A 26,212-nucleotide genomic window follows, 5' to 3' on the forward strand; every position below is an offset into this window, starting at 1 on the left:
TCTCAGCACAAAACAGCCTATTAATGTAGTGACCAGCTAGTAGTGCTGGAAGGGAGGAAATCATGTACAGGTATACAGCATCAGGGCACGCACATATCCCTTTAACCACTGTCCCCGTTTATCTCCCTCTTTCTCAATCACACACACACACACACACACACACTTTAATATTTTGGTCAAATTAAACCTTTCTCATTTTCAGAAAATGCATTACTTCTGTGTAGTTTGTGATTTGCATGTGATATCAATATTAGTTGTCTATACTTTACAACAATTGGAGAATATTAAATAGTAAAACAGCCTCCATGCTCTAAGTTAAATAAAAACAACAAAATAATTAAAAGAAGTGGTTTACTTAAGAGAAAGTTACCATCTTTTATCACAAAAAACAAACCATTTATCACCATAATCAATGAACCAATAAGGGAGAGATAAGTTGAAGAGGAGGGACTGTAAAAACAAACGAGGAAACCACCATGTCCCACACTAAAACCTGTAGTCAGACAGAGATGTCACTTTACAAGTCACTTCACAGTCATGATGCGAGGTAGCTCATCATTCTCCAGGGAGAATATTCACTGAACACCAGGTAGGTGTCTCATTCACACAGCTTGCTGCCTTTAAGTTTCCGAGACTTGAAACCACATGCAGATACACTTTAACATTGCTCATCTTTGGTCTTTTTAGCAGTGTTTTCTGTGACCTACTGTAAACACAACCTAGCATGCTGCTATTGATCTTCTGTTCCCCGTGGAGACTATAAGTTCAGGCTCTCTTGTGACTCCAGTCCTTTAAGTGTGAGCTGTGGGGAGGCTGACTGTAAATTCATGTCCTGTCAAAGGATGTGTAAATCTGACATATGCATGCATGGTTTTCCCCCGTGTAAGCATTAATATAGCACTGTGACTGCAAGGAGCTCAAAGACCTGCTAACTGTGTCACAACTCTGCAAGAGTGCATTGTAGAGTTGAGCAGCATCTGGGGGAATTTGCTTATTGCACAAGCCAGTTTATTACAAAATCAAATATATTCTAAAGATGTAAAAGGATTAGACAAGGTTGGCAAGGACTTGCAGCATAATAATACAGAATACAATTCAACAGAAGAATTTCTTTATAGGCCAGCAGGAGAGCACCAATACATGCATTACAACGCATGATTGAAAATGATACAGCATACACGTCAGATGCATCACATCAGTGTGAGTAGCAATATCTGAAAATACAATGTAACAAACAGATTAAAATAAAGTTCATGGATTGGCACGCCACTCGCCACTTAAAGCTAGCAACATTTCTGAACTGTCTCTGCAAATGAAAAGAGAACATCCCTGTGAGGATCAAAGGTTTGTATATTACACAACAACACATGGCACCACTCTTAAAGTTTCTGCAAAATCTCCTTGCGCATAAATTAACATGTTGTTAACTGAAGTTAATTTAAATTTGTTCATCATAAAATACATTGTAGAACACTATATGTTTCCACCCGCTAAATTACTATTGTCATAGTTCCGCCACTATGACTGCTAACACAATTACACCAATATATATTAATAATAGCATTATATTAATAATTTGTTATTATTGTGTAAAAGGAAATTCATATTAATTAAAATTACTACTGTATAAAATGCATAATTGCATATCACACAGAAGTCATTTTTATTGGACATAAAAATTTATTTACAGCACACAATAAATTTGTGACACTGGCCTAAGTTGTATGGTGTAATATATAGTCATAATATAACAGTTCTCATCAGGCAGCGCACAGCTTTTGACCGCCGTAAATGTCGTAGTGACAAAAGCGGTCGACTGTTTTATATTCGTGTATGCAGATGATAGAATTCACTGCTTGATTTGCATGATAATTTCCCTACGTGCTCTCAATGTTGTGCACTCAACATTACACATTTTGTAACTTGAATTACTTTTTTGAAAATTGATAAGTAAATACTAAACTGACACCTTATGCTTGCTGTCTGACACATGTCAAATACAGTAAATCGAAGTGACTTTTTGCTTCTCATACTGGAGCTGCTCTACTGTCACTTTCACTCTCAGCGCTACATGCTGTTTTGTTTAAATTATGAATAAAATATTTCAGAAATTATTTTTGAATTATAGCTCTTTGGTGCATTGGTGTTTTTTAAATAATTTGTTGGAGAGAGAGAGAGAGAGATTTAGAGAGCGTGCACAAATACATGCACATTTAAAAAAAGTTCCAGTAACAAGACAACTAAATGTCATTTCGTTTCACATCTACTTTCCATTTACAGTCACCATCAGAGGACCGAATGTAATAGCTCACAGTACTTGTAACCTCTGCTGCAGAAACCAACCACACACTGTATAATCATAAAAGTTCATTATACACTTCAGACTGTGTGAAGATGACAACTTCTCAGGCATCCGGTAGTTTCGACACACAGCCATAGCGTTTTCATCCATGTATTTTCAATTTTAGATGTAAAATTCCAAATATTTCTATAACATACTTACATATTTACATATTCCACCCCTGCGCACTCTTGCATTTGATGTTTATCATATCCAAATACAGTCTTATTGTTGTTGACTTTACTCATGTGTACAGTCATTAGTCATGGTTTCATATATTGTTAGGGCTTTGTGGCTTTAGAGTGTATATGTGAGTGAAGAATATCAATGCTTTCACAAAACTTAGTACATTTGCACACATCAACAAGACATTCAGAAATGATATCAGACACAGTTCTGACTGAGGGAAGTTTTTCTGCATATTTGAGAGTAATAAAAAGAAATTGCTTGAATCCTACTGGTTGTGAAGATATAAATACTTTGTTGAGTTAACTGCTTTAAAAATTAAAAAAAACTCAACTCAACCTCAACTCTCACTACAGGTAATGCTGTCTGGAAAGGATGGGAAAAAAACCCAGCACCAGTACAAACCACAGATAAACATAGTATGTGTTAATCACAAGCCAATCCCTGCCGTTGATTTGAAGTGATTTTCCTACTTACAATTTAGCATTTCTAGAAATGTCACATACATCGTAACAACCTTACAAAAAGACGGAATAAATTTTAATACAGTGTGGGCATAATCTGATGGGATCTCGCTCTGTTTTTTTCTTGCTTTGACTTTCTCTTCTCAGGCTTCTGATTATATATCTACAAACTTCAGAAATGATCCGAATCAACAACACCCAATACTTCCACTTCCTGCAGCAAGCAGATGCCTTACGTCGCTCAGGGACGCTCTGTGATGCCATCATCTCGGTAAAGAGTCAAACTTTCAGGGCTCATCGGTTAGTACTGGCTTGTGCTAGCAGAAGACTAGCACAGCAGTTAGCCCAAGAAGACATAGACAGCCCAGTCCACTGCACTCTGGAGTATTTCTCACCACGCACCTTCCAGCAAGTTCTGGACTTCACCTACACACAGACTCTTGAGGTGTCTGTGGATGACCTGCACCTGCTGCTGAGGGCTGCTCTGCTGTTGGAGATGCAGCCACTGGAGGACCAGTGCCGGAAGCAGCTGGACAATCTCCACTACAGAGCCAAAGAGGAGAACAAAAGAAGAGAAATCACAGATGTCAAAGAAGAAAAAGAAAGTGCAGAGGTGACAAATCAAAAGCAAAAAGGAAGTCCAACTCGAGAGGAGAAACTCCAAGAGACTTCTCCCCCAGTGGAGGAAGTATGCAACAGCATTGTCATGGAAAACCTTTCACCCCCTGATGATGCGAAGAATCGCAACAGTCCGCCTCCCCCAAGAAAGAAGCCCAGACTGTCCCCTGTGTCAGCAACACCCTACACCAGAGACAGTGTTATTACTAGGCCTGCCAGCAGCAGTTCATCTTTCTCTTCCCCCTGGACTTTCCCTACAAATGTGTGGAACTCTGTGAGCACTCTGAGGCGGATAGCAGAGAACTATTCAAACTTAGTTGCAGCTCACCCCCTTCAGTCCCCAAACCAGTCCTCCATAGCATACCCATTAACCCTCTCCACTCCCCACATGTTCCCCCTGCTTGGCTCCCATTTTCAAAGCTCTGTAATGAGCTACTCAGGTTTTCATCCACGTTACACACAAAACCTTTACACTGGATCTACCGGGATGGGGAGCATAATCAAGCAAGGCCTGTTAAAAAGAAAAAAAAACAGCCAGAGAGCATTTACTGGGACCGTTCAAACCAGTGAGCCGAGGTAAGTCAGCACTTGGACATGATTTTGGAAACTTCTGTTTTTTATTTTCAGTCATTGTCTCCCTATTTTTCCTCTCATAGTCATTTAGAATCCCCTAATCTGCTCAATTGTTCCCTTGCGACAGATACAGCACCTGACTCACTGCTGTTTGGGTAGATTTGTGTGATCGAGCCTCCTGCACTTTCCAAGTAGAGCAGTTTCACCTGTTAACCCTTCCCTGCCAGTCCAAGTCAGTCAAGCTCTTTTTTTGACAAATCGCGATAGTTTTCAGATCAATCACAGAACAAAACAGCAAAAGACATACAAGTTAATTTTCCAATAAATCTAAAATATATGTTTTAACTTCTTTTTGTAGGAAAAAAAAATCATACTTTGTTCTAATTTGGAATGGATTTACCACTGTCCTTTTCTGATACTAGATAGTATGAAACCCACCTGACTTTGTTTTTGGGTGATTTACCTAATTTTTTCAAGTCTATGCATATTGTACAGTGTTCCACACGGTGTAATCAAACAGTCTGTATAGGGGAGCCCCCTAAATTTCTCCCCTCCTTTGCAGAAAGAAGATTTTCCACCCACTGAAACACGGTTTCAGTGTTTAGACTGGCCTCATCGGCACCACAAGAAATTGTTCAAAACATTTTTGTTTGTGGAAAAAAATTGCTATTCTTCAGTGTCACTTCTTTATCCTGTTCATTCTACTCTAATTCAACATAAGTTGAATGAGCTTTTACCCTGAACACGCGCTATAAATATCTTGTGGTTGGGGATGGAGAGGAAGGAAAGGGTGTTTAAGGATGTAATCTGTGATAACGCATAACGCTGTAAAATACATGCAGACTTAAATATTTTTCATGTGAGACTTGTACTTGCTGTGCATTTCTCCAGTGAAGTATCTCTTTGGAGCATAAATAAGCAGTTTCTTTATTTTTGTTAAAGGTACAATTAGTGTAATTTTTTGCAACTGTTGAATTAGAAAAAAATATTTTTTACAGTTGCCAAGATGTACCCAAAGCCAGCACAGAGAGAGTTAAAGACTGCCAACACTGCAGTACAAGCCTCCTTGGTGATCCAGTGCTGCAGGAGTCAGCCTCCACACCATCAGGTAAACAGAAAACTTGCTGTTTTATAATGATCATATTGAACATACTATTATTACTTTACAGTAAGATCAAGGCTGCAACTGCATGTTATCCTGTGTAGAACAGATCAGCTAAACATGATAGAAAGACAGTTCTTGTCATGACCCCTAACCTCGGCAGACTCCAGCTATGTAGCTACGCAATGGAAAGTGATAAAGAGAGTTGTGGTTTTGAGAGCATGGTGCAGCAGGAGCAGTAGTGCGGTTACTAGATACAGCTAGATACATGCAGTACAGTATGTACTGCATCGCAACAGTGGTTTGTCCTATGCCAAAAAAATTATACATATTGATTTATTATAATAAATGAATATAATATGAATGTAAGTCACAGTAATAACACAAAAACTGAGCTAAACCAACAGTGTGTATGTGTGTGTGTGTGTGTGTGTGTGTGTGTCCAATGCGTGTATGTGTGTACATGCAAATGCGAGTATGATAATTTGCGTTGTACAATCAAGCTGATAAACATGTTTATCTGATGTTTAATATCTTTGCTCAATGGAACATTATGTTCATGTTTTACCATAGCCTAATCTCTTGATTAGGCTATGGTAAAACTGTGCTTTACAAGTGACTTCAGTGCAGTTAGCAGTGTAAGAAGTACTATAAGTAGTACATAATAATATCACTCAAGCATTTGTGACTTCCTAGTTAAATACAGGTTATATATATTGAAAATATGTCTCTCTAATATATAATTACATAAAATGTGTAACAGCACATAAACAATAAGAGTATGATTGAAATATTTAAGCACCTGCGGTCCGTGTTGTTATGTGATGTTTCATTATTCATTGCTTTTTCTTTCTACTGAAATTATATTACTGTATGCTAATGAGGGCAATGCAAATGAAAGCATTATCTATATAAGATGTTAGGTCTTTTTAAGTGAGAACTGGAGAGAAATATTGGACAGGAAACATGCTAATGACAACAGGTCTCAATAGGCTGTGTTTAGAGTGGTGAGTGTTCAATTGTTGTGGTTTATTCTCATTCTCTCAATTTCCCCTACTACAGAACACCCCCTTCTTATTTCAGCATCCTGTCTATACTATGAGGCCCAAGTTTTCACTTCAGAAACCTTAAAAACTATAAGGTACTGAAAGGCTTCAGAGTTGTTACTTTAACCTCAAAATCACACCTTTGTAATTTTTAAAGAATTACTAACATATGTAGCTGCAGAGGAGACACATGTGCAGAGTGACAGGAAAGTATACTTGTACAAACTGAATTTATTGTCTTGCAACAGGATGCTGAATCAAAAATAGACTTGTGCCGCTGAAAGGGGATTAAAATAATGTTTATCTGTATAACGTGTTATTCAAAAGCCTAGGCAATGAACTGTCATTTCTTTTTGAGAATTGGTATTATATTAAGGAGGTCAGTGAGTATTATAATTTTGAGTGTGACTGCAACTGTCGACTTTAGCAGGGTTGAAAACATTTCATTAATTAATCTGCTGATTATTCTCTCAATTAATTGTTTAATGGTTTGGCTTATAAAATGCTAGAAAGCTGGAACTAGGCACTTAAACGGTTAATCAATTATCAAATAATCTGCCAATTATTTTCTATAGATCGACTAATCGATTAAGCAACTAATCACTGCAGCTCTGAAGTGAATTTAGTTCACTTTATTGCAAGTAATTGGTCATTTTGCTTGTAGATCTCATTTCTCTTTAATGTGTTTGTCTATAAGGACTAAAGTATGACAATGAAAATAAACAAATACTTTACACATAAAAGAGTTAAAGAAAAAGCATAAAAGCAAAAAGTGCACTTTTAATAAACTGACTTAGTACTGTTTTTAAAAGTCGCAAACATGAATGAACACATGGGGTATCCATATCTTACTTTTATAAGACTTTTACAGGACTGTTGGCTGTTGCAGTAATTGAACCACTGTGCCTTTAAATTGTAATATGGTGTTTTTGTGAACAGCCAGGCCACAGGCCATTGCATGAGCCACCACAATGTTCACACTTTCACCTGTTTTCCCCATCTTGTTGTTTGCACAGGTGAAGCTCATGCAGTGTGTCGGTTCTGTGGAAAAGGAGATGTGGTGCAGCATGAACCACATTCCCATCGACAAGAACACAGAGGAGAAAAACCCTACCAGTGCCAGTACTGTCCCAAGAAGTTTAGTCTGAAACATCAACTGGACACACACCACCGAGTTCACACCGGTAAGCACACTATTTAATGGGCAGTGCAAGACAAAAGTGCTTTATGAGTCTGTTCACTCAGATTGTTCATAGTTTGTCTGATACCTTAGAAATAACTGTAAGCAGCATTTATAGGTATATTTGTTTCTGAAAAGAAGTCTGAACTTCAGCTCTGTGACTTATGGTGCTGCTGAGTACTCACCAGTTAGACATTACACATGTTATGATCTATTATATGAACTATTCTAATAATCTAATATTATATATTATTAATATAAGATTATAAATATATATGTATATAAATATAATCTTATTATCTTATATTATATTAATAATATATATATATGTATGTATATATATATATATATATAATTTAGATTTTTGAACATCTTCCTGGGAGGTTTCCATTCATTTTAATCCTATGAAACTCTTACAGAAACTTGAGACAGTAAATCCATAGATTAATGGCGAACATGTTGGTTTTAACCGCTTTTAAAGCATTTACATTATTTCTATAGGGTAATGCAATTCAAAGTGTGCCCTTATAACTGTATTACCGTGCAGTGATGCTTTTGACCACAATAACATCAAGCAAAATTTTCCCTGTGATGGATTATGTCAAGCGATTTTCTCTGCAAACACGCTAGAGTGTAAGTAATGGAAACCAGTGGCCAAAACACTGTTTCCTGTCATCTAAAACTTAAATATTAATGTTTCCTAAAACTGAAAGATACAAACCTTACATATATTGTATATTTTATAAAACTTACATTTTTTCAAAATGATTTGTTTTGGCTGTTTTAAAGGAGTTTTAATCTTACTTGTAATTTTTGTTCAAAACACAGTTGATATCTATTTATCTATCTTTCTTGTTTTTTGTTACATCAACATACAATCATAGAGGAGACCTGACTTGATGGGACATACATGTAGGTTGTGCATTACTGTTTCGATGGAACTGATTTTCAAAAAAGTGGCCCAGTTTAGTTGATTTCACTCTAAATTAAGCAATTAATCTTTCAATAGGAAAAAAATACTGGATACATTGCAGTCAAGTAATATAGGAGTATATATAAAATTAACAATTGATAGAACACTGGCAATGAATACACTTTTAACACCTAAAGGTATGAGACTCTCTCTAGTGAGCACACCTCTCTTTCCCCTCCATTGTCTCCCTTCCTGTGCCCCCCTATTCTCTCTTCTCTCTGCTTCAAGGAGAGAAACCCTTCGAGTGTCGTCTCTGTGGTCAGCGCTCACGGGACTACTCAGCCATGATCAAGCACCTGAGGACTCATGGCGGGGCAGCACCCTACCAGTGCACGGTGTGCCTGGAGTTCTGCAGCAGCCTGGTCGCCATGCAGAGACATGTCAAGGGCCACGCAGTGCAGGACTTCCCCCCTGACTGGAGCATCAACAGCACCTACCTGTACAACTCACACATCTGAGCCTCACAACATACACCTCTGTCTACACAAAGTTCTCATAGGTGTAGCTTTGTTTGTGCCTCTAATGTACTATCATTACATTTGAGTCACAAAGCTAAACATCTGTTTTCTGAAAGATAAATGCCAGATGATGTTTGAAAAAACAAGGTCGTTTAACAACACTTACGACTGTTTTGAAGTTATAATCATACGTGAGAGCCACAAATTGGGGCTATATATTGCAATAACTTCTATATAAACTGAGACTGCTCTGTATTCACATTCACAACTATAGAACAGATAAATGCAGCACTAATTTTCAATGACATGTCAGATAAGGTACTGAAAGTGTTTAGCATTTCACATTAGGTCATGTACGTGCATTAAAGCCACATCAACAGCTCATCCTTGTCAAATGGCGCAGGCATCTTCCTTCTTACTTTCATTATTATTATTGGACCGCTTGTGTAAACTTTGTAAGTTTGACCTAGGTTTATAGCGCCCTCATGAGGGCAACCACTGTAACAATCTTTTTTTTCTGTAGTAGTGCTCACAAATGCAATCCCATGTCAAAATGGGACCACTGGCTGAGATATTATATTTGCAGCTGGACAAAAGAGGGTTTTTATTAAGTGCTGGAACATATAAACAGTCTACATTCATTAATCCAGATTTAGTTAGAATCTGTCTGAAATAAATTCTATATCCAGACTTACTATGATGCTACCCTTTGAATTAAAATTCACATGTATCTATTTCATCCTTTAAAACAGTTACCTTGTTCTGCTCCTGAGTTATTTTACTCTCAGAGAAAAGCAGAAAGAGAAGGGTGGAGGAGTTTTCTCCAGTGTCAGCCAACACAATCTTGCGCCTTAGCACTGCTTGTAAGACAAAAATCAGCCAAATCCCATATACTTTATGGTAACATTCAAAAGTTTAATGAGGACTGTAGTTGCGTAACACTGACAGATGAGAATAACAATATATTAGTTTTTGCAGGCAGCAATGTCTGTCTAGCTAGTGACAAACAATAGTCCAGCATTTTCTTATTTTTTATTCTTCCATTAGTGGATTTTCTGCATTATAAGTCACAGGCAGCCTAACTCACTGGTTGTAGTTCAAAGGCCTGGATATACTGAGTAAATGTTTCGCAAAAGTAAGTACCAAGTGCTATTTAGCAACTGCCATAACTGCTCTCTAAAAGCACCACACAACTTATATGACTGTGAAGTTATCCCATAAGTCCTCATATGTATGTATTCAGTATGTTACCATGCAAATTGCTTCGTAGAGGGAGCTTTCAGTGGAGCTTGTTTCCACTAAAAGCTCTTTGTTGATTTGTACAGAATTATCTTAATGTTTATGGGGTAGAAAGTAAATAAATAAATGTTCAACTCATTTTTCATTTATAGGCTTTAATGGATCAATATGCCATGTTTTAGACTACTAATGCATCAAATAAACAAGCGTATACACAGCAGCTATATTGGCAAGTCTTTGTAATTTGTACAGATAATAAAAGACATGTTGATGTAAATGTTAAAGGAAGTGCTGGGGAAACAGGGCAGCTGACCACATCCACATCTTTAACATTTTCTGTTATCACTTTGCTGGTAAAACAAACTATAGGATCTTAGCTTGACTTTAAAAAATTAAGACAATTATGCAGCAGTTTAGTGCAATACCAGATGTAGCAGAGATTCAGATTTATTGTGGTCAAACAATTTTAACTTTTTTTATATACTGTCCAAATGTTTCGAACGCTACCCATGATGCCATTAATGATGACTATATCATTAAGTATTAATTCTGCCAAGCAAAGAGGAAACTCTTTTGAGTGTATTCTTTTATAATCACTTATGGGACATTTTGTTCTCAGTGGGTCGACCTGTAGCAGAGTCTGGCACATGCACTGTGTACAGAATTGCCTTATGCTTGACTCAAAGATGTTGTGAATGTGGCTAACATGAGTAATAGCAATATTTGTGTATGTTTATTTCTGTAAATTGAGGATGTTGTAAGAGAATGAGCATTTACAAATTGTAAAAAGTGACAAGTGTATAGCTTGTGTCTGTACACCCTCAGACAATATACCCAGTTCAACCAGTATAACAGTTCAACCGTGTGTTTTGCAATTTAGCTATATAAAAACCTGTTTTTTTCTTTCTTATGCATATAGAGGAACTGGTAGGCTATCCCTCAAAAGTCCTTTTCATTGCACTGGCCCAGCAGCAATTGTAATATTGTGATCAGTGTTTGTTGTTCATCAGGCTGTTGGGGTCCCTATGTCTACACATGTACAGTAAGTCTGCATGACATCTCACACAGACTGATAATCCACTTTGACAGATAACCCATTTAGGCATTAATGCAGCACCTTTGATGATTTAAGGGGCATTCACAACAGACATTTTCACTTGTCATAGTAGGAAACTATGTGTCACTAATATCATTAATGATGGCTCCCTTCAACTCAAGTGTCCCCAAAGCCATTACACTGTGCACAAATACCGGGACCCTGAACCCGAAGCAGATAAATGGAATTGAGTATTAGTTTAATCCCTCCCCGGAACAGCTTTTGCCCAATCATAGCTTAGCAACCGTAACTAAGCACGGCAGGCATGTCAAGTTTTGGACTTTCTCCACGTTCTGAAACGGTATTCATGGGCCTTTAGTACGAGCGATACTGGCCATCTATAGAGTTTAAAGGTTTGTGTCCCTTTTTTAGCCTTTCCACAACCAAAAACACAACAGTGCATTTATCTGCTGCAATGTAAGCTGCAATTTTAGCATGTCTGACCAACTAACAGTAGAAAATGTGTGTTATTTCCAGAACATTATATAACTAACCTACATTAGTTTGTGAGTTAACAGGTTACGTTAAAAAATGCCCCATTCACGACTAGGTTAACACAGACTGACATTCATTCTAACATACCCTTGGTTGGCTGCTGAACTTAGTTACATACTTGTTCATATTTCCAAACATAATGCATTTACTAGAGAAAAGGCTGTCAGGATGAAAACTAACGTTAAACAATAAATTTGGCAAGCATAACGCTATCTCATGTAACGTTGGCTGGGGTTGCTGGCGTATAAATTTACCCCAATCCAATAAAGCAGGACAAAGCTGCTAACGCTAGCCTGAGCCTACACTGTCATAGCATCCAGGACCAGTCGGAAAATATAAATGCGGTCAAGTGAGCCGTAGTTTGGATTTTGATGCGCGTCTATTCGTGCTGTTACGGAACCGGTGCCTGGAGCGGCCAAAAAGCCAGAAGAAAGACTCGCATTGGAGCAATCACTATGACCATGTCAAATTTGGAGTTATTTTACTGTACAGTTTTTGAAAAAACAAACAAAGATAAAGTCAAAATACAATGTGACACATTGACATTTTCCTCATATTTGAACTCTCTTTCCTTAAGCGGTTTGCTGAAAATTTCAATCTAGTCCTGCTGAGAATGACCCTGTCCCTGACTATGACCAAGTTATTTTAACGGACAGTTTTGGAGAGGATTAAAGGGAAATTCACCACAAATGTAATAAAAAATAAAAATGCATTATTATACTATATTATTTATTCATATTTGAACTCTCGTAAAAACTTTTCCTTAAGAGGTTTGCTGAAATTATCCATGGATTCCTGTTTAGAATGTCCTTGACTGTTTTCATGCAACATTTAATGCCATTCTACTGTAGTGTTTTTCAGAAAATGCAAGGGAAAGTCGCCTCCAAAGTCAAAATGCACATAAAGTTTTCATAAAAACGTTTCATTATGAGGTTTGCTGAGAAATGCATTGGATTCTTGTTCAGAACTGCTTTGCCTGATACCATATACGCTTTGAAGTCAATGTACTGAAGAGTTTTGGAGAAGTATTACTTTGAATTTCCCTCAAATGTCACTATACACTGTAACACATCCATCAATCCCTGAATGTGGTATATAAATTGTGAGAAATTATTGCTGAACCTCAGAGCTACGCTGCATGCCAAGCAGAAAGTCAGTTCACCATCAACTGGTGAACTGACTTTCTGCTTGGCATGCAGCGTTAGCCTCAGTGTTTTAGCACAATATCGTGTATACAGCCATCAAGTAACGTTACATATTTAATAAAAAAAACTTTTTACAGGGATCTCATTTTAAAACAAGTCAGTTGGATATATTAAAAAGTCTGCGGAGGACAGCATTTTCAACCAACTCATGGAGCTAGTGTTAGCTTAATTAGCTAGCTAGAGCTAATAATCTGCCTGCAACAGTTGACCTGTCAGCAGGGAAATCTGACAGTTGCCAGCTAGAAATGAGAAGCCTGCTTTTGTCTACCTCTGTCTGAAATCAAGGACTTGTTTAAAAAAATAAAAAAATACTGATAATACTAATAATAATCATTTGGAGTGGTAAATCTGCATTGTTATAGTAAACTGCATGTGCAGTGCTAGATTGCAAAGCTTGACAGGCATGACAACAATATCTAAGGATGAGGTCAATTCAGCCATCATTAATTTTATTATTTACACCTGTGTTTCTACTGTGACATTTAATGAGCCCTTCTCCAGCGTCATGCAGAGTTCGAAGCGAGCACCCCACTCAATCTCCGTTTCAATATAGGATGTTTTGGCTTGGCACATCATGCCTGCGTATAAAATGATGAGATGGAAGTGTCTGTTAATGTCGATTCTGTCAAACATGTTAACTGCATCACTATTTTAAAATTGAAGTACACATCATTTGCAACATGATGTCAATATGTTTTTGAATCTCCACACTTGAAACAGCCAACCACTCAATCACGGATGAGCTCTCATGATCGCTGCTAAGGGGGGTGAATACAATAGGCCCTTTTCACAGCAGACATTTTGACTTGCCATAGTACGAAAAACACAGGTGTTAAAAATAACATTAGTGATGCCTTTGGTTTTGGAAAAAATGGAGTGCCCCCCATATTATGTTTATCTAACATAACAAGGAAACGTTTTTAATGAACGTATGTACCAAAAAAAATTGTTGATCTCAGAATCAGAATCAGAAATACTTTATTGATCCCCGAAGGGAAACTCTTTGTTACAGCAGCTCGCCTTTACGTCAGTGCACACAGGAATAGAAGTACTAGCAAAAAATATAATACAATACACTATAAAAACAGGTCAGAAAATAAATTAAGTACCAGGTGGGTATAAGATAAAATAAGTGTGAAGTACCAAGTGGGTTTACCGGTTGATAATGATAATACAGTATAATAATACAATGTAATAATAGTAGTGGTGCATGTACTGTTGAGTTAAGTGTAGCTTATTGAGATAATTAAGATATTGCACAGCAGTAATGGAGGTATATAATATCAATATCAATAAATAGGAAAAACTAAAATAGGAAAACTAAACATTGCACGGGAGTAATACACAGAATATTGCACAATTATGTCAAGTATTGCAGAGATGTAATGATCAATGTCCAGTTTAGTGACCTAGGGTCATACAGACTGACACTTAGAGGGAGGCGTTAAAGAGTTTGATGGCCACAGGCAGGAATGACTTCCTGTGGCGCTCTGTGGTGCATTTTGGTGGGATGAGTCTTCCGCTGAAGGTGCTCCTACGCTTGACCAGCACGTCATCGAGTGGGTGGGAGACACTGTCCAAGATGGCATGTAGTTTGGCCAGCATCCTCCTCCCTGACACCACCGACAGAGAGTCCAGCTTCACCCCCAGAATGTCACTGGCCTTACGGATCAGTTTGTTGAGTCTGTTAGCGTCCGCTACCTTCAACCTGCTGCCCCAGCATGCGACAGCATACAGGATAGCACTGGCCACCACAGACTCATAAAACATCCTCAGCATTGTCCGGCAGATGTTGAAGGACCTCAGCCTCCTCAGAAAATAGAGGCGGCTCTGGCCCTTCCTGTAAACAGCTTGAGTGTTCTTGGTCCAGTCCAGTTTATTGTCCAAGTTTACTCCCAGGTACTTGTAATCCTAAACGTATCCGCAAAACATTCACTGACACTGACAACATTCACTGACATGTTTAATTTGTTTTCTCTAATATTTTTCCTATATTCCCACAATATTGGACAAAACATTAAAAAAAACAACAGACAAGAAACAACAGCATTAAAAAAAAGCCTATTAAAAAAGAAAACAAAAACACATTTGACAAACCAACAGTGCCATCATTGTGAGATAATTAGAGTTCTACAGGGATAAGGCTGCTACAGGCATTACAAACGTTTGGGTAGATTTGTCAGTTTTTAAAAATTATTAAAGGAAACATAAAACCTAAAAGCCCTGCAAGTGAACATAATGTCCTTGTCAGTAGAAGAGGGCATGTATCCTCCCATCGTCCCCTACTACAAACTGTGGAGAAATTATGTTTTGTTTGGACTGTGGGAAGATGGGCCGCTTACAGTTTAGGTTTTTATGCAAATAAGGAAGGAACCCTTGTATTTGCCAAGTTTCTGATAAAGGTTATGGCTTCCTGTCTGACAAAGTAAGATTTCGAAATTAAATATTAAGGAACTCCACATTTTACTCAGCAAATTCTCCTGAAACCTTAGTCATCTTGTTTGATGAAATCTGCTACCTGAATAACATTTGTTGGTGAACAGCTGGAATAACAACAAGGGAGGATGCTTAGGGAATGATTTTTTTTCTTCTTCTCAGTAAGCCCTTTCCTGGAAATATGTTGCCTTCTTTCTCTATTTATCTCAAAGTGACAACATTTAGGAAACAGCTTCAAGTTTCCAGCTGCATAAATATCCTTTTTCAAACTACAAACCAAATGTTATTTATACAGTAAATTCTCCTTCCAAAAACAATTTTACCAAAATCAAACACTTCTTCCTTATCTTTTCACACACGTATAGCAACCAAACACACTCTTCCTATAATGGTAAACTGCCGTCAAACCAAATCCTACATCTCCCTTTTGAAATATATCTAGCCACACATTAAACAGTATACTTTTAATGTAAACTACTCCTTTTGTTAATATGTTTTGTCCAATATTGTTGTGCTTTGCTGCTCAGGGTCATCCTGATCCAGAGATTGTTCAGAACATTTTGTAAAAAAACAGGATAAGGGGGTTCCTGCCAACTGAGTGAAAGACATTTAATTTCCTGTTTGTCATAAATCCTTGTGCTTTTTTGTGAGTTTTTTGCTTTCAGCCTTTAAGCATTTAGATGTCATTTGCCATGATCACTGTTACCTTAAAGCTAGGGTAGGTAATGTATTCCAAAAGCAAAAGCAGCTGGTATCTGTGGCTGTCACAGGCCTGTAATAAGCCCATCCAATCATTTAATTCAGCCCAAATGGAATGATTGACTGGCCTACCTGCCTGTCTACCTACCTACCTGTCTGTCTACCTGCGCACACTCTGCCCGTGCAATCATTGTGCATGAAAATGTGTTTTGGGGGAGTGGGTTTGGAGGGAGGCCTGAAGGGAGGGGGTTTTTGGTTGGATACTTTCAAAATCTAACTGTCTCTTGCTAGTTTCTCCAACGTTACCTATCCTACCTCTCTCAAAAAATTTAAATGTCTTTCCAAATATATGTCAATAGGCAGTAAATGAGCATTATAGTTGGCAAATTATAGTGCTCAGATTGCTTGTGAACTATTGTCCTGTGAATTTAAAGTAACAAAAGTAAATCAGAATCAGCTTTATTGGCCAGGTATGTGTACACATACAAGGAATTTGACTCGTTTTTCGTTGCTCTCAATGTACTAACACAGAAGTAGACATAAATACAGCTAAAAACAAGGACAACAGGCTCAACAAGGTAAACAAACATTAAGCTACTAATCTGACACGAAGGGGGCTGGTACAGCCCACGTTATAGCGATGCAAGAAGTCTTGCTCTGTCTCTGTGAGCCCAAGAGTGGAAGGTGGAGGCAAGCACATAGGGAATATCTATTGTACTTTTATGACTTCGCTTGGCTGTTACAAGCTTAGGAAAAGTCCCTGACATGATGTCTAGAAGAGGAAAAGGCGAGTCTGTCTCTCTGGAAAAAGGGCAAAATGAATGTTACTTTCTTCTCCCGCACACAGCTTTGCGGTTCTGAATCTGAGTGCATTTTAAAGTTCACTAACACCTGATTTCTTTTTCCTCACTTTTCTTCATGTAGTCTATAATTATTCCAGACTTTGTACAAAACAACGCATGGTTTCTATTGGCTTAACGAGGAACCATGACGTAAGCCAACTTGGATAAGAAGTCCTTTTCTATTTTATTACTTCTATTTTAGATTCCATTCCACAGGCCTCAGTTGCTTGGCACGCTGCACAGACATTCTTGGCAAAGCGAACAATGTTGTACAATGTATTATCAATATATATAAATATAAATATAAAATATAAATATTCAGCAAAATAAAATAAAAATTATTGGAAATCCGAATCACTGCCTTACATTTATTAAGTAACTCTCACTGAATTTCTTCTCCCAAAGGTGTGGAATGGACAACCATGATAGATTTTGGTTGACAGGGCATGGACGTTCACCATCCCCTTGTCCCATCCCTGGAGGCCCCATGGCTCCTACGCTGTGGTCTCAAAGTTATAGTCTCTTCTTGCACCACAATACATTACAGAAATGCAAAGGCAATAAACACTAGCAGCAGCGCATGGGAATGATCATTTGGGTTCCAAGGTTCTTCCATTTATTTTAGACCTGAAGACATAGGAGAAGGTCACACAGGATTATTTACATCTGGCTGGAGAAGCACATAGCTCAAGCTTGTTAAAAGTACTTTAAACACTTTGCTACAAATAACCTGAAAGAGTACACAATGGTAATAAGCAAGACAGTTGTGGGGACATTTAAAAAAAAACGTTTCACCCAGTAAAGGATATTTTGACTGCAAACAATGAGTCACTTTTCTAGAAGGAAAACTGTTGCTAGGAAAAAATGCAGAACTTCTGAATCTTCTTAAATCTGAGATTAACTAACCACCACTTCCCACTAACCTGCCAATGCATTCCATTATTCCATGCCAGACAAAATACACTAAATGCTTCCTTTTAAAGCAGTGTTTTTAGCCTGCATACTTTAAGTTAAATTGGAGCAGCCAACACAATGGGAGAAAGCTTAGGCAAATAAATATCCTCTCCAGCTGGAGCTAACCGCCATCATCCTGCAGCCTCAGCAGTACTTCCACATATCCTGCAGAGTAGACTCAGCTTCTCTTCTCATCTAGAATATCTACACAGGACAGGATGCTAAGGTTGTCTAGACCTACTGACCTGGACAATATATACTGTAATCAACCCTGATTTAACACTTAACATGTCAAACAAAAAGGCACCTGAACAAGGCTATGATATTCATTACAACTTTAAAAACTGTAAATACTGTAAGCATGTGGGAGTAGGCCTACATTTATACATAATAAAAATGAATGTTTGGAAATACTCCACAGAAAGCTCAAGTTTCACTGAATAAGTGAGTAGGAAGTCTGCCAATGTCTACCTAACCCTTACAGGGCCACTCCCAATTTTACAGATTAAAAGTCATCATGAGGAGCGCTACTCAGCCAGTAAAAACAGTTTTCTTCTGTGGCTCTTCAGGGAGATTTCCGAAGTTTAAACAAGACTACAAGTCATTCACTGTGAGGCTGTACTTTGTGCTAAATACTAACGTCAGCATGCTAACATGCTCACAATGACAATGCTAACATGCCGTTGACAAGCAAGTATAATGTCTATACCATGTTTACCATCTTAGTTTAGCACATTAGTGTGGAGTAGAAAAAAGTGGGCATTTAGAATGCAGGGGTACAATGAAAGACCCTAGTGAGTTGCATTATGGGAATTGTACGATCCAGTGTTTTTGGAGGATATTAGGATATTTTGGGGTCTTCTGCCCAGATATCAGATGATTCTTTTTTTGGTAAGGCTTTAGATTACAACCCACAACGTACAGCGTAATTACACTGGAGTTATGGTGTACATTGCGAGCTGTAATCTAAAGTGTTACCAAACATTCCTATATACCTCAGTCATTAGTGACTCCTAATTTATACAACACAGATTGAGCTAAAAATTTAAGTAATTTTGCTTTTAAACTTTCAGAAAATACAGTTAATAATAATAAGCTATTCTTGCTATTTATTTATTTTCACTTATCACTTATGGTTGGGAAACAAAAATGTTTTCAAAACCATTAATATATTTCAGTGGAGCCTGTTATATTCTATTTTATATACTTTTACTTTATGTACTTTTATTTTATGTACTTTTGTTATGCATAAACTACTGCTATAACTACCATACCAAACACTAATAGGTCAGCACAGACATCACCATTCACACCCACTGTCTTGTGTTAACGTCACAGAACAGTCCACTGTTTTGCAAGTTCATATCCTCTTAGTTGATCTGCATACTGATTCAGAAATTCCATTTATGAATGATCTTATTCATAATTTCCTTCAGATGCACCTTCATTTTTAGAGTGGCCAGCAGAGTCTAAATCTATGTAGGAAAAAAAGAAATATTATTTTACATGCAATAGATTTAGTGATAATATGAATGGAACTGCATTGCAAGCATACAGAGGGAGTGCATTTATTTCCCAACTTTGGTGGTAGACAGTGTGCGTACATACATAACTATGTCACTGTCTAAAAACAGATGATGCTGCACTTTTTTTTGGCTGGCTTTCATCCCCTGCTTCTCTAATTTGTGCTCCACACTAACCACATGAAATTTAACAGAGAGACAGAGACACACTTAGGATGCTGTCATTGTGAGTCTCAGAAAGGGAAGAGGAAAATTTTGACATTAAAGGTCCAGTGTGTAACGTTTAGGAGGATCTATTGGCAGAAATGGAATATAATATTTATAAGTATGTTTTCTTTAGTGTATAATCACCTGAAAATAAGAATCGTTGCGTTTTTGTGACCATTTTTATCTTCACAGGAAGTGGGTCCCCTCTCATGAAGGTCGCCATGTTGCACCACCATATTTCTACAGGAGACCAGAATAGACAAACCAAACACTGGCTCTAAAGAGGGCCGTTCGCATTTTTCGAGCGTTTCACAGCCACCGTAGTTTCTCCTACACACTTGGAACCATGCAAGGGTGATGCAAATGGTATTCAAATTGTTGCAAAAACATACTTATATAACATACATACAAATATTACACTCCATTTCTGCCATTAGCTGCCCCTGAATGTTACACAGTGGACCTTTTAAAGATAGGCTAATCAGTAAAATCTTAAAATCATTTCTAACGCTCACTGGTAACCAGTGAAGAGAGGCTCAAACAGGGCTGATACTATCATGTCTTCTATTTGTTAAAAGCCGAGCAGCTTCTCCAGATCTTCTCCAGATCAGAAGACCTGATTTTTGAGATGCTCATCAATTGATAAAAATTGATTGACTGACTTTTGTAGCCTAACTTGTTTATCACTGTCAAATGTTACACCCAGATTTCTGTGTGTTTTTTTTTTTTACATTTGTAGACAGGGAGCCAAGATGATGATTTGTTTTCATTTAGCTGGAGAAAGTTTTGGGACATCCAGCATATTTATTTCTGATGTTAGATGTAGGTCTATAAGCCACAACAAATACGATTAATAGCAAAAAAATCTACGTTATAATGGTCTGAAAAAACTTACATGGATTGTTACACGTCAAACTCATGCACCTAAATTTGTAGACGTGTTTGGGTGTGTTGTCTAAATGGGAGGCGCTATGTCGAGATTATAGGTAGCCAACTACCGTATTAACTTTAGAGCTCAGTTTAGTGACGATGGGATACTCCCTCAAATGCAAAGATCTGAAAACCCGCTGGGATCAGAATAGTTTAACATGTGTACCCTGTCCTCTAAAGCCAGGTAGGTCATTATTATTATATTATTAATATTATTATGCTATGTTATATTATAGCCTATTATATTGTTGTTTTCAACAACAGGACGTGAAATTACCCCTAACTGTGGCTATGATGATGACGGAGGGCTACACGAGACCTCCACCACAAAATGCAAACCCAATACTTTTAATGATGGCAGCAGGGCATATTGCCAACCGTGTGCCTCATGCCCGCCCGGGTTTGACATTGTGAGCGCCTGCAATTCAACTACTGAGACCCAGTGCCAAGAACCAAGGTAAGAAAGCATGTTCATTACCCGGGATAAATGCAAAACAGCTGCCGTCGATTTGTCAGCCAAAAAGTGGTCCTTTTGTTCACCATGATCCGGCTCGCGATCCGGGGAACATTTAATTGCCTCGCCCTCTGTGTCCCGCGCAGTCAAAGTTGGAGGATGAAACATTTCCTTGGCACTCCATCGCCTCTGGTACCATACGGCAAAGTCATATTAGAAGTAGCCTATCACAAAAAAATCACACCAAAACATGACATGTTTACCTCGCATAACACGGTGCGGGCAATAAAAAAGAAGAGGATAGGCTTTTTTGTCGGATAAAGAACGAAGAAAAAGCCTTTACAGTAGTTTTTTTCTCTCTCCTGATTTCCTCTAGAAGCGGGACGACCACGGTGAGTAGGCTGGCCCTAAGCATTTTGTAGCATTATTTTAATGGTGTTTTGAACTGGCTTACATGATCTCATTTTCTCTTTCTCCTCAGGAAACAACATCTCAGGGGGTGTCTGTTTTCAGCACGGCATCTACGGTAATCCATATAACGGTCCTCATCTATAATAGTCCAATTACTTGTGTGCTTATACTGATAAGCACAGGAAAGTATTACGTCATGGCTTACTTCAGTAAAGGAAATGAACCCACTTGTAAAATTCCCCGTATTTCATGTTCCGAGTCATTGAGTATATATTTTTATATATATATATATATATATATATATATATATATATATATATATATATATATATATATATATAATATATATTATATTAATTCATTATATAGAAATATTTGAGTAATTATAGGCAGTTTTATAAAAGTAAAAAATATAGAATTAAAATAGGCAAATTTTAAGCACTTTCTGAAATTATTAATTCCAATTTTAATTCATCAGCAGCCTTTAGTATTCTCATGTGCTCACAGTTGTTCTACAAAAAAATTCAATGTTCTTTAAAAAAAATAGGCGACTGTTACAAAAATATGACAGCAATAACATTTTCCGCTACAGTAGGTTGTTGTGACAGCTGTTTGTATTTTATATATAATTGTATTATTATTATAAGCACTGCTGAACACAGGAAAGTATTACATCATGGCGTGACACAAGTGAGAGTAGGCCTATCACATTTAGTGTTGCCAACGATCCAAGATATCTGAGTGTTTATCCAGTAATGCTCCTTTTTTCTGAACTTAAATTTGAAAATGTGGTGAAAGTGCAAACTCTCAGGTAGCCTACTAAGCTTTGAATGAACTGTCACTGCATTGCTAACGAATGTGACTTTTTGTTTGGGGCTTGGAGCTAGTGATTTTAGTGCTTTTTAAACTGGGTGCTTTTGTATGTTGCACTTGCATGACTGATCTGAAAATTGGACATGTTTGTCTGTAGAATGAGCAGCTTCAGAGATGTTGGTAGCTGCAGGAGATCTGGAGACTCATAAGCACCATTTGGGTGAACATTTGGGTTTAGTCGGGTTTAATCTGCCCCTCACACAATCAGAGTCACTTTCATTAAGCAAAACATGTTTCAGCAAAACAACCGAGCCACTATCAATCTGAGGCCGTTCTGTATTTCTGCTAGTGGAAGTTGGCAACCCTACACACAACACCAACCCTGCGTCCTCTCGTGGCTCCTCGCACCACTATGGAAAGGGTGTTTGTTTGTTTCTTATTTTATGGGGATAAAATCTGTTTTTGACCATCTGTCTACCCCACATCTCCCTCAGTGCATGCACACGAAGTCGCTAACAGGTAGCTCCTGTTGGGAGAGGGGTACATATACAGTCTATGGTAGAACCTAGGAGTCTAAAGGGAGCGTCATATCTTGCTGCATTCACTTGCACTCAGACATCGGAGGTTCGCTCCACAACTTTTCATATATATATTTTTGAATTAAATTGTCCAGAACTGGGGTGACAAGCTATTGCCCCTGACAGAACCAGGAAAATGGTTTTGGTTTAACATGACAGTTCACTCTGTTTTAATTTCAGTTTCAGACAAACCAAGGATCCGACTTAACACCAAATACAACAACTATACCAATTCCAGGCTCTGACTTAGTTTGTAAGTTAAACATATACTTGATTATGGAACAAGAAAGCATTTCTTCACAGTCTAAATTTAACCTTGACCTTTTTTTTTATTCTTGCAGGGGCATTTCCATTGGCTGTCTTACTTTCCACTATTGTTGTTGTCTTATCTGCTTGTGTGATCTACATGAAGCGAAAAAGAGGTTTGCATATTCTAGTAAACACAGATAAATGAGCATAAAAGTGACAATAGTCTTCTGTGGATTGCTCATAGACTGGGAAACTGCATAAAAGCTTTCTTTTTTATAGTGCAAACATGTTATTATCCTAGAATGTAATTTGGGGTGGCTCTGACATTGATTAGAACTGTGTCTCTCTCATGTTTGGGTTTAACACAGTTCAGCACAGAGTGCTGCTTCATAACAGAAGATCATCATACGTCAAGGCAGGGTTCTCTCCCCTTTCTGCTGCAACTGGTAACAATGATCTGGAGGGCATTCTGAGTGAGTAGAGATGACACTGTTATCTCTAAATGCACCATGTATCGGTAATCTTTTGAGTCAGTCTGATTACAGCTTTTTTCTATTATGTTGTGAACGTTGTTAAGATCCAGAGGTATCAGTAATGGTTTTATACCTCCTTGTTCATGCCCGAAAAGTCAGTGGAGTTGTTTTTCTAGATCTGCTTTCAGTCTGTAACATGTGCCTCATTTGTTACATACCAGAACAGTAACAACGAACTGAGTAGGGCCCAGACACTGAACAGCAGCAAATGTTGACTAGCTGCTGTTCAGTGTATTACGTGCACACATTATTGCATTTTTCATTCATTGCATTATTGTGCTGAGCTCTAACAATACAAATTAAATCATGACTGAGAAAAAAAGCCAAAAGAATGTATTTTTTTTCTTTTTCCACATCTTTCTTCTGTAGGTCCTAACATCCTGTCAGCACCTTTACAGACGGTGCTGGACAACCTGGATGTTTTGGAAGAGCTGGTGATTTTGTTGGATCCACCAAACCATGGAGTGAAGAACACCAAGCATCTGGCATCTCATTGCTCCTTCCCCTCCACCTGGATTACTTACACCTACTCTTTGAAGGACAGTAAGAGCCCTCTGAAAGCTGTGTTGGAGGGGGTCACCAGCAGGCACCCTGACTGGACAGTAGGGCACCTGGCTAAGATGCTCAGACATATGGAGCGCAATGATGCCATCGCAGTTCTCGCCAAACTGAATGACAGAGGCGTGTAGCACTCCTTTAACTGCCAAAAGCCTTTCACTGCAAGGTTTGTCTTTCTATGATAATTCCTGGAAGATTCTAATTGAATAAAAGTCTGGATATATCAGTCTCTGCTACCATTCTTTTCGTAATTTGTCTCTTGTGAGTAGCCCCAACATTTTGGAAATGTGCAATTCTAAATTACTTACCGTGACACAAAAAAGGATTAAACTGGCAGCTACTCTACATTGCAACTCGTTTCAAGCTTGGAGCGCTTCTCTGGGCTGCATCAAGAGGTTTACACCAAGATGTATGATAAGACACCAGTAGCTGCCAGCACAAACCTTTTTTGTGCCTGCCTTTGTGCACATATTGAGCTGATATTTTCTCACTTTTTTTGTGCAACTAAAAATTCCAGACTGCTTCTATATTTTAATCTTTTTTACATAATATTTACTCATTTTACATTATTAATGAACATAATGGAATGCATCTAATTCATAATTATTCAACCAAAGTTAATTTTGTTTTTAAAAGAACCTCTTTACCTCAGTACTCGAACGTTCCAGTTAACAAATATTGCTTCACATTATTGGTTTATTTTATACCTTGTATAATAAAAAATGGAATTTGTTCAAACATCTTAACATCTTTATTAAGCAAATAACATTATAAATAAAAAAGTGCATAGAAAAATTAAACAGGTTTAGAAATATGTATACAAATATTTACAAACTCAAGGTTTATTTGTACATGGTAACAAAGATGTAAATTTAAAGATCACATATTTTCTAATTTTTATGTCTTTTACACTTACTTTAAAATAACCCATATATATATATATATATATATATATATATATATATATATATATATATATATATATATATATATATATATATATATATATATATATATATATATATATATATATATATATATATATATATATATATATATAACATACAGCTTTCTTAACAGATTCTGGGAGAGATGGTCATGATAACTTAAGGTTTTGACTAGTGCTTTGCATCCTTCATTGCAAACACACACACACACACACAAAATGACAAAAACAGACGCACGCACACACGCTCACACACGCTCACACACGCTCACACACGCTCACACACGCTCACACCAGCTCTGCAGGACATTAAAACCAAGCTATCTCTTAAATTATCATCCTCTCATTTTGCATCAGTATTCCCAAACATCTGTGTAAACAGCTGAGGTAGAATCCTTGCAAGGAGTTGGGAGTGACTCTGCTCTTGTTGTCAGCTAGGTGATTGACAAGTTAATCTGGGCTCCATCCCAGTGATTGGACATGCAAGAAGGAAAGGGGGTTAAGATCAAGGCAAAACATGATGGAAATTTGCTCCAATAAGGTTGAAGAGAAAAGGGTGGAGGAAAAAAATAAAAAAGATGATCGCGGGCTTGGGGAGGCAAACAGTGCTCACTTTACTCCTGTGGCTTATTCTAAGACCGTCAGTAATCTACCATAACAAAAAACAAAATAAAAAGGATTCTTTAAAAATACCTGCTTTAGAACAGTTTCTGTCATAAAGGCTTAAATGCATGACACAACTGCCCAAAAAGAAATTTCAAGTAAATTAGTGAAATAAAGGACATCATTTGTAAACAAAACAAAAAAAAAAAGAAGATACATATGGGGGAGATCTCCTAATACACTAGACCGCCACCGTTTATACAAAGCACAACCTTTTACCATTAAAAATATACGTCAAAACATGAATAAATATAACTACCAATTTGAACAGTGTGTGAATTAGATTAGCCTCATCAATGACAGCACTGAACATCGACTAAGAACGACATTAAACATTATTTTAAGGTGCTGAGTGCATTCTCTCAGCTCCATTTTAGATTAAATGTTTTCTGCAACAGACATCTAAAGTCTGTGTTCTCAACAAGATGCAGAAGCTGAAT

At 37.6% G+C, this 26,212-nt stretch overlaps 2 protein-coding genes across 2 annotated transcripts; both read left to right on the forward strand.

The window, feature by feature from the left end:
* Positions 1 to 483: 483 nt before the first annotated feature.
* Positions 484 to 12,496, forward strand: zbtb32 (zinc finger and BTB domain containing 32). Its single transcript, XM_044207683.1, has 5 exons — positions 484 to 589; positions 3,139 to 4,185; positions 5,181 to 5,290; positions 7,347 to 7,514; positions 8,712 to 12,496. The coding sequence occupies exons 2-5, from the start codon at positions 3,170 to 3,172 to the stop codon at positions 8,939 to 8,941; spliced, it is 1,524 nt and encodes a 507-aa protein (XP_044063618.1). The 5' UTR covers positions 484 to 589; positions 3,139 to 3,169; the 3' UTR covers positions 8,942 to 12,496.
* Positions 12,497 to 20,371: 7,875 nt separating this feature from the next.
* On the forward strand, positions 20,372 to 24,399 carry igflr1 (IGF-like family receptor 1). The gene is made up of 8 exons (XM_044207708.1): positions 20,372 to 20,751; positions 20,832 to 21,024; positions 21,398 to 21,413; positions 21,503 to 21,547; positions 23,004 to 23,076; positions 23,165 to 23,245; positions 23,441 to 23,545; positions 23,975 to 24,399. Exons 1-8 carry the CDS (start codon positions 20,667 to 20,669, stop codon positions 24,292 to 24,294), a joined length of 918 nt encoding a protein of 305 aa, XP_044063643.1. The 5' UTR covers positions 20,372 to 20,666; the 3' UTR covers positions 24,295 to 24,399.
* Positions 24,400 to 26,212: the final 1,813 nt, after the last annotated feature.

The sequence above is a fragment of the Siniperca chuatsi genome, linkage group LG9, assembly GCF_020085105.1.
Source record: "Siniperca chuatsi isolate FFG_IHB_CAS linkage group LG9, ASM2008510v1, whole genome shotgun sequence".
Lineage (NCBI taxonomy): Eukaryota > Metazoa > Chordata > Actinopteri > Centrarchiformes > Sinipercidae > Siniperca > Siniperca chuatsi.